Here is an 8217-nt window from a genome sequence, read left to right as displayed (position 1 = left end):
TTCTTCGCGGAAAATTAATCATCAGCAGAAGGGCAGGGGTTAGTTTAGCTTAGAGTAGGGGGGGAGTTAATAAAGGTGGGTCCTGTAAGGAAGGGAGAGGACTTTTGCACTATGTTTATAGTTTCATGTACATTGTTTATTTTGCTGTTGTTACAATACCAAAAGTACCTCAATAAAATGTTAATTTTTTAAAAAATGAGTAGAACCAGTGCTCGCAAAAACACAGCCGTGCCTGTGCTCACATCACATGACCCCCTTAATTTCAAGTTAAAAAAAAAATAAATCTGTCAAATAAGAGAACTAAAATGCAGTATAGGCTGATAATCCCATTTGATACCATAATTTACTTTATTATTTTTATTTCACCATTACTAGTTTATGCACCACCTCAGTTTCCCCTCCACACAACGTAAATGTCTTTGTTCTATATTTCATAAATTTTCTTGAACCTTATAATCCATCAGTCAATCATTAGGAAGCCTGACACCACTTGAAATAATTCTGTGTGGTACTGTTCTCCAGCCTTCATGGTTTCGAGGGGAATTTTTGTTTTAATTCACTCCACTTTACTCTCTTGATCATTTGGTCCAGACAATAATTGCTGGCAGGTCATTCAATCATGGATATTACCATAGGATATCTCAATCCTGTTTGTTCTCTGCAAAGAGGAGCTGCACCATAACTAGATCCTTTCTCAAGGAGTAGTTAGATTTAGCACTTTAACCAAACAGATACTGGAGTGTGGCTACTAGGGAATTTTCTGCAGTGTTAATGTGAGCCTACTTGTGACAATAATAAAGATTATTATTGTGGCAAAGGGGATCAAAAGATATGAAGGGGGGGCGGGGGGAAAAGGAAGGCGGGATTAGGCTATTCAGTCGGATGATCAGCCATGATCATAATAAATAGAGGGCCTAATGGCCTCCTCCTGCTCCTATTTTCTATGTTTCCTGTGCCCAAGTACCCAGAAAACCTCTAATTTGACTGACACCAATTTGAATCTGGTGTCTCTTGGTCAGTAAAACTTGGGTACTAAAACACCATTTCACAGACAGCAAAGAAGATATTTCAGTCATCACGATATTGCAGCTTGAAGTCCTAAATACAAAATACCCATTTTAAAATAGAAATTAAAACAAATTTGAATACTCTTACAATCTTATCAAAATTCAGAGCACAAATAAAACATGAATGACTGCCATTTTGATCTGCTCTATTTGAAGATTGGTTTTGGACTGCGTGTTGCATTTTCTCATAACTGCCACAAATTAACTGCCGCCTGATGATCATTTAAATGAATGCTTTCAAGAGCTAAAATAACTTGGCTTCCTCTTCCAGTTGATTTCTTCTGTTACATTGAATATGAGCTCGAATATCAGAAATAACGATAAAGTAGCTTCACACAACAATTAATGAAAGAGTGTTCAAAACATTTTTAAAGCTTTCACTACGAATTTCCAAAGCAATTAAACACATTCCACCATTAGCTTATAAAACTTAACAGATAAGGATCCAGTATATTTTAAAGTTGTGCTTCTGGAAAATAATGAAACTATTTCTCATTTGTTTTGGGTAACAGTGTTAATTAACAGTGTTCTTGTAAACATTAGAGGATCACCCGAATATTTAAAATAGCAAATCTAAAGGGAACATCCTTAAACTTTGATTTCAAAACACCTTTCTCATTAAAATTGTGCAAAGTACACAAACAGGAGGAAATTACTATTTCCAGTTAAACTTTAGATTTAATATTTTCCAAAATATCCTTAACATCCAGTACAGATTTCACAGTGTAGTCAGGTATTGCATTTTCCCCACTAGGTATTTCATTATTGTTGGTTATCCAGATAGTTGCCCTGACGCCAGAATTCACCCCACCTTCAATATCTGTCTTTAGACTGTCACCGATCATCACGCAGGCATCAGGCTTCACTCCCAAGAGATTGAAACATTCCTGGAAAATAGAGCGAGCTGGTTTCTGCTCCCGGTATTCACCGCCTACGACTATCAGATCAAAGTACTCCTGGCACTGGCAAGCATCAATCTTTTCCCTTTGTACTACAGAGTGCCCATTGGTTAATAAAAGCAACTTGTAGGACTGATGCAGCTCCCTCAACATGGCCTTCACCTGATCCGGGATGTAGATGTGTTCGAGTCTTGTCTTTTTCCATCGCAAATAACATTGAGTAGCCAAATCCCGGGCAGCTTTATGGTCATTTGTTTCTTGTATAGCCAATTCCATAAATAATGTGCGCTCGTTATCAATATCTATCTTTGTAGAGGAATAAGGATGTCCCACATCTAACTTAGTTTTAAACTTCTCAATAACCAGATCAGCAGCAAACTCTCCATAACCATGTTGCGATATCAATAAATCCTTAACCTTTTGGGAGGAAGAAAATCAGTATAAATTCAAACTTATAATTTTTCACATTGTAAATGAAAACTTCTATTAACTTCTTCATCACTCCTTTTAAACAAAAACTGCAAGGCTTCCATATACAAACCCACAAATTACTTTCATGAATCACATTTCTTAAAGTCTTATCCTTACCTCTACCACTGAAGGTGGGTAGACGTAATGTCTTCATCCCTGTTTGGTAGTCTGTTTATCTGTAAATAATATCTCTAAATCAACTGTCAGATTTAAAACAAATACTTCAACGCGGGTAGAGTACAGCCCAAAGAGTGATGCATTTTTGGCGAAGATGTGAATCTGGTTCTTGGAATTTTTAAAGGATCTATTAATATTGAGAGATAGGACAAATTGACTTTTCAAAAGAATATTGTGGGTTGTTTTATTTAGAATTTAGTTTAGTTGATTGTCTCAGTTGCTATGAAATTTGGCATAGCTGTCAAGGTGCGAGTAGAATTTTCAGAGCAGGTTGTTGGATGCAGATTGGCCTGAAGGTTCCTCAGTGAGATGGAAGCTCTTAATATTAAGATTTATTTTTTAAACTTCCTACTTACAGGGCAAAAACCAGTCAGGGAAAAGTCCTAAGGAAGAGATGCATAATTATAATAACACAGTTAACACAACGTAACAGAGAGCTTTTTCACTTGCATATAGCATAATTCCAATTTTTGCATTAATTGTAATTTATAAAACACAGCTATTTATCTGAAGGGAAGATTCCCCTTACTCCTTAAAGGTTGCTCAGCAATTACAAGCATTCTAAGGATACTCCTAACTGCAAGACAGCTTGTCACCAGCTGGGAATGCAGCAGCTTTACACCCCATTCATTTGGCTTGCTTGCCATCAAATGTATAAGTAGTTTTAGCAGCTGCCTCAAGAAGATGGTGCCAACTTTGAATGGCCACATGTGGATGCCAGGACAGTACACTGTTTGAGATAGGATCAATCAGAACATATGGTTGTCAGCAGACCAAATAAAAAGAGTTCCACCTTTCTGTGAAAGGTACCAGAAAAAAAAAGAATTCAGAACGCCAATCCCACCCTTCAAAGAAAATTAAGTGTGCAACCAAACCTAATTGAAATGTTTGAAGAGATGACTAAAATAGCAATCGAGATGACTAAAATAGCAAATAAAATAGCAAAATAGCAATGTCTACAGATGTTAACTATATGGACTTCCAGATGCATTTCATAAAGTCCTTCATGAGAGATGGTTAGTGAAAGTTGAAGCCCATGGAACTGAAGGAAAATTATCAAGCTAGTTAGAAAATGGTTGAGTGGTAGGAGACGAGTAGAGATAATGGGCAGGTACACTAATTGGCAGGATGTGACAATTGGTTTTATGTAAAGATCTGTGTTAGGGTCTTAACTATTCACCATAATTATCAATGACATAGCTGTCAAAGTGTGAATAGGGTTTTCAGAACAGGTTGTGGATATAGATTGGCCTGAAGCTTCCTCAAGTGAGATGGAAGCTGTTAATATTAATATTTATTTTTTCAACTTTCTACCTATAGGGCAACACCCAGGCAGAAAAAAGTCCCAAGGAAGAGCTGCATAATTGTAATAATGTCAATTGATTACTACCCCTTCCACAAACATTCAAACACTCCACCACCGACAAACAGGGTAGCCGTGTACACCATCTACAAGATGCCGTCATGAAGGTTCCTTAGACAGCACCTTCCAAACTCACGACCACTACCATCTGGAAAGACAGAAGCAGCAGATACCTGGGAACCCCACCACCTTGAAGTTCCCCTCCAAGTCACTCACTGCCCTTACTTGGAAATATATCGTTGTTCCTTCACTGTCGCTGGGGTAACATCCTGGAACGGCCTCCCTAACAGCTCAGTGGGTGTGCCCACACCTCAAGGACTGAAGCAGTTCAAGAAGGCAGCTCACCACCACCTTCTGAAGGGAAATTAGGTATGGGCAAAAAAATGCTGGCCAAGCCAATGACGTCCACATCACGTAAATGAAAAAAATATACATTCTTTAATGGGATGTGACCATCGCTGGATTGGCCAACATTTCTATAGCCTTATGTGTGGTGCCATACTGCTTTCTCGAAGGGCTGCAGTCCATGCGGTGTAGGTTCACCAAAGGTACTGTTTACTTGCTATCACAGGGAGCTGATGAGGTTGATAATATTGGGGACACTTGATAAGAGAATAGAGGGTTATACTGATAGATTTAGCTGGTGGGAGTGGGAACATAGAGTCATTGATGTTTACAGCATGGAAACAGGCCCATCGGCCCAGTCTGTCTTATGCAACCATCAATTCACACGAGACAGAGTGTTGAAGTGAACTGTGGCTTTAATCAACTAGAACAGTGCCTGCCTACGAGTGCTCTGCACTGAGAGCCGCCTACAGGGCAGCTTGTCTATATACCTCCCCTCAAGGGGGCGGAGCCCACAAGGGCATCAACATGATACTAGAGGTGTAATACAGTACAATGGTTTATAGGTGGAGCCGACATGGGCAACAGCATAGTACAATGTCATATAGTGGTGAATGGTTACCATAATACATTCACGACATTCAGCCCCTGTTAGAAAATTGATGTCTGGCGGGGGTGAAGGGCTCATAGGTTGAGTCTGTCCGGTGCCCTGATCCTGCACTGCGATCGCTTGAGCTCTGGTTTCACAGCAGGCTAGGGTGTCGAACTCGTCAGTGCGGGCATGGGCGGTGAACTTGTCGATGCGGGCACAGGTGCGGACTCCGGGAGCGAGTCTTCTGGAGCTTCATCCCTGTAGATCAGCGATGGAGGGAGGGGGTATAGGAGGGGGTGTGGAGGTCATGTAGGGGCGGCGGCGCTGTTTGGTGTAGGTTGGGGAGGGGGGTAGGTGATGGTAGGGGATCCTGCAGGTGCCAGGTACCGGAGGGAGACCGTATCTTGCTGGCCGTCGGGGTGCACTATGTATGCATAGTTAGCGTGAAGGAGCTGCACCCTCTCGACCAGGGGGTTGGACTTATGGCTCCTCATATGTTTCCGGAGTAGTACGGGCCCCAGTGTCTTCAGCCAGGATGGAAGCGAAACCCCGGAGGTGGATTTCCCACAGAAAACAAATAGGCGGTCATGAGGAGTCTCGTTCATCGCTGTGCAAAGGAGTGACCTAATGGAGTGAAGCGCGTTGGGGAGGACCTCTTGCCAGTGGGAAGCTGGGAGATTCCTAGACCATAGGGCCAGGAGGACGGCCTTCCAGAACATCGCGTTCTCCCTCTCCACCTGTCCGTTTCCCCGGGGGTTATAACTGGTAGTCCTGCTCGAGACGATGCCCTTACCGAGCAGATACTGACGCAGTTCGTCGCTCATAAACGAGGAGCCCCGGTCACTGTGGATGTAAATGGGGAAACCGAACAAGGTGAAAATACTATGTAGGGCCTTAATGATGGTGGCCGCGGTCATGTCGGGGCAAGGGATTGCAAAGGGGAAGTGGGAGCACTCGTCAACGACGTTGAGGAAATACATGTTGCAGTTGGTAGAGGGGAGGGGCTCTTTGAAGTCGATACTGAGGCGCTCGAAGGGCCGGGATGCCTTCACTAGGTGGGCCTTATCCGGTCGATAGAGGTGCGGCTTACACTCCGCGCAGATTTGGCAGTCCCTGGTCATGGCCCTGACCTCCTCGGTGGAGTAGGGCAGGTTGCGGGCCTTGATGTAGTGGATAGGCCGGGTGACACCAGGGTGGCAGAGGTCATCGTGGATGGCCCGGAGTTGGTCATCTTGCGCGCTGGCGCATGTGCCGCGGGAGAGGACATCCGGGAGCTTGTTGCGCTTCCTGGGACAATACACTATATCGTAAATATAGGTGGAGAGTTCGATCCTCCACCTCAAGATTTTATCGTTCTTGATCTTGCCCCGCTGTGTATTGTCGAACATGAAGGCTACCGACCAGTGAGGTAGTGCCTCCAGTGTCGTACAGCTTCCACGATGGCTTGAGCTTCTTTTTCGACTGAGGAGTGTTGAATTTCAGAGGCGTTGAGGGTACGGGAGAAAAATGCTACTGGCCTGCCTGCCTGGAGAAGGGTGGTGGCGAGGGCAACCTCTGACGCGTCGCTCTCCACCTGGAAGGGGACGGACTCGTCCACTGCACGCATCGCGGCTTTGGCAATATCTGCCTTGATGCGGCTGAAGGACAGTCAGGCCTCAGCCACCAGCGGGAAGATGGCGCTTTGATCAGCGGGTGGGTCTTGTCCGCATAGTTGGGAGACCCACTGGGCGTAATAGGAAAAGAACCACAGGCACCTTTTCAGGGCCTTGGGGCAGTGGGGAAAGGAGAGTTGCAGGAGGGTGCGCATACGGTCGGGCACGGGCCCTAGAACTCCGTTTTCCATGACATAGCCGATGATGGCTAGTCTGGTTGCGTGGAAAACACATTTCTCCTTGTTATAAGTGAGGTTGAGGGCTTGGACGGTTTGGAGAAACTTTTGAAGTTTGGCGTCGTGGCCGCAGATGGTGACATTGTCCAAGTACGGAAATGTGGCCCACAGCCCGTACTTGTCCACCATTCGGTCCATCGTTCTTTAGGAAGACCGAGACCCTATTGGTGATGCCAAAGGGGACCCGGAGGAAGTGGAAGAGATGGCCGTCTTCCTCAAGGGCCATCTAGTGGCATTCCTCCGGGTGGATTGGGAGCTGGTGATATGCGGACTTTAGATCTACCATGGAGAACACCCGGTAGTGTGCAATCTGATTAACCATGTCCGCTATCCGGGGAAGGGGGTACGCATCGAGGTGCGTATACCGATTTATAGTTTGGGTGTAATCTACAACCATCTGGTTCTTTTCCCGGTCCCGACGACCACCGCTTGGGCTCTCCAGGAGCTGTTACTGGCCTTGATGATCCCCTCCCGCAAGAGCCACCGGACCTCGGACTTGATAAAAGTCCTGTCCTGGATACTGTAGTGCCTACTGCTGGTGGCGACGGGTTTACAGTTGGCAGTGAGATTCGCGAATAGCGGGAGAGGGTTGACCTTCAGGGTCGCGAGGCCATAAACGGTGAGGGGTCGGGTGTCCACAAGGGGGGGTCGTGTAGTCGGAGGGGAAAACGTTGAGGCTCTGAAACGCTACTTCTAGGGAGGTGGCTAGTTCAGCACACCAGTTTCTATCACAAAGCTAGTCCCACTTGCCCGTATTTGATGCACATCCCTCTATACCCACCCTGCCCATGGAACTGTCTGATTTTTAAAGGGCAAAATTGAACCCGCCTCCACCAGGGCCTCTGGTGGAGCTCAATGACCTGTTTCCAAACAGTGCAGTTGATGTACTGCCTGCAGAGAATGAGGGAGACTGCAGGCTGCTCCATCTCACTGCTGTCTGATGGGTTATTTTGAAGGAGGAAGTTGGAGCTTCCCCTTACCTGTCGCTCAGCTTTTCTGTCGGCGCCGGCCGTGTCAATCAGCGTGTTGTCCAGGTCGAACAGCAACGCGCACAGCCGGGCACCGGTTCCGGCAGCCGCCATCGCACCGGCCAGCAAGCGTCCCGCAACGGTGAACTCAGAGAAGGGGGAGAGGGGGGGGGCCGTCGCCTCGGCGCGAGGGGGAGAGCGCGCGCGCCACCCGACGGCCGTTGGCTCGCGTCGATGGATGGAGCGCGCGCGCGTCACACGGCCGTTGGCTGGGCGGGTGGAGCGCGCGAGGCAGGTTGTCCGTGCGCGCGCTCTTCCGGGTGGCTGAGCTTTGATTTGATCTGTGTGTGTGTGTGTCGATCTCGGGAACTTTAAAAAAAACTCTTATCCACCGTGGCGCCAATCGATTGAAGAACTGAAGCGAAGTTTTTGAGTGCGGGTGGAAAT

At 46.1% G+C, this 8217-nt stretch overlaps 1 protein-coding gene across 2 annotated transcripts; it reads right to left on the bottom strand.

Moving 5' to 3' along the window:
- Positions 1–1416: 1416 nt before the first annotated feature.
- On the bottom strand, positions 1417–7988 carry LOC119967061 (N-acetylneuraminic acid phosphatase). 2 transcript variants are annotated; one of them, XM_038799094.1, is made up of 2 exons: positions 7783–7988; positions 1417–2383 (listed from the first exon to the last, which is right to left on the bottom strand). In XM_038799094.1, exons 1-2 carry the CDS (start codon positions 7882–7884, stop codon positions 1733–1735), a joined length of 753 nt encoding a protein of 250 aa, XP_038655022.1. In that variant the 5' UTR covers positions 7885–7988; the 3' UTR covers positions 1417–1732. The 2 variants fall into 2 exon arrangements, with proteins under 2 accessions (XP_038655022.1, XP_038655023.1); XM_038799095.1 differs by lacking the exon at positions 7783–7988 and adding an exon at positions 4945–5527.
- Between the last annotated feature and the right edge of the window lie 229 nt (positions 7989–8217).

This window comes from Scyliorhinus canicula, chromosome 6, assembly GCF_902713615.1.
Source record: "Scyliorhinus canicula chromosome 6, sScyCan1.1, whole genome shotgun sequence".
NCBI classification, from domain to species: Eukaryota; Metazoa; Chordata; class Chondrichthyes; order Carcharhiniformes; family Scyliorhinidae; genus Scyliorhinus; species Scyliorhinus canicula.
The sequence above is the reverse complement of the archived record's forward strand: the minus strand, read 5'-3'. Positions and strand labels throughout refer to the sequence as shown.

Coding starts and splice junctions, on each gene's coding strand:
- LOC119967061 (XM_038799094.1), bottom strand. CDS start 7,884: ATGGCGGCTGCCGGAACCGGTGCCCGGCTGTGCGCGTTGCTGTTCGAC. Junction 2,384..7,782: donor ACAGAAAAGCTGAGCGACAG/GTAAGGGGAAGC, acceptor TCCTCCCAAAAG/GTTAAGGATTTATTGATATC.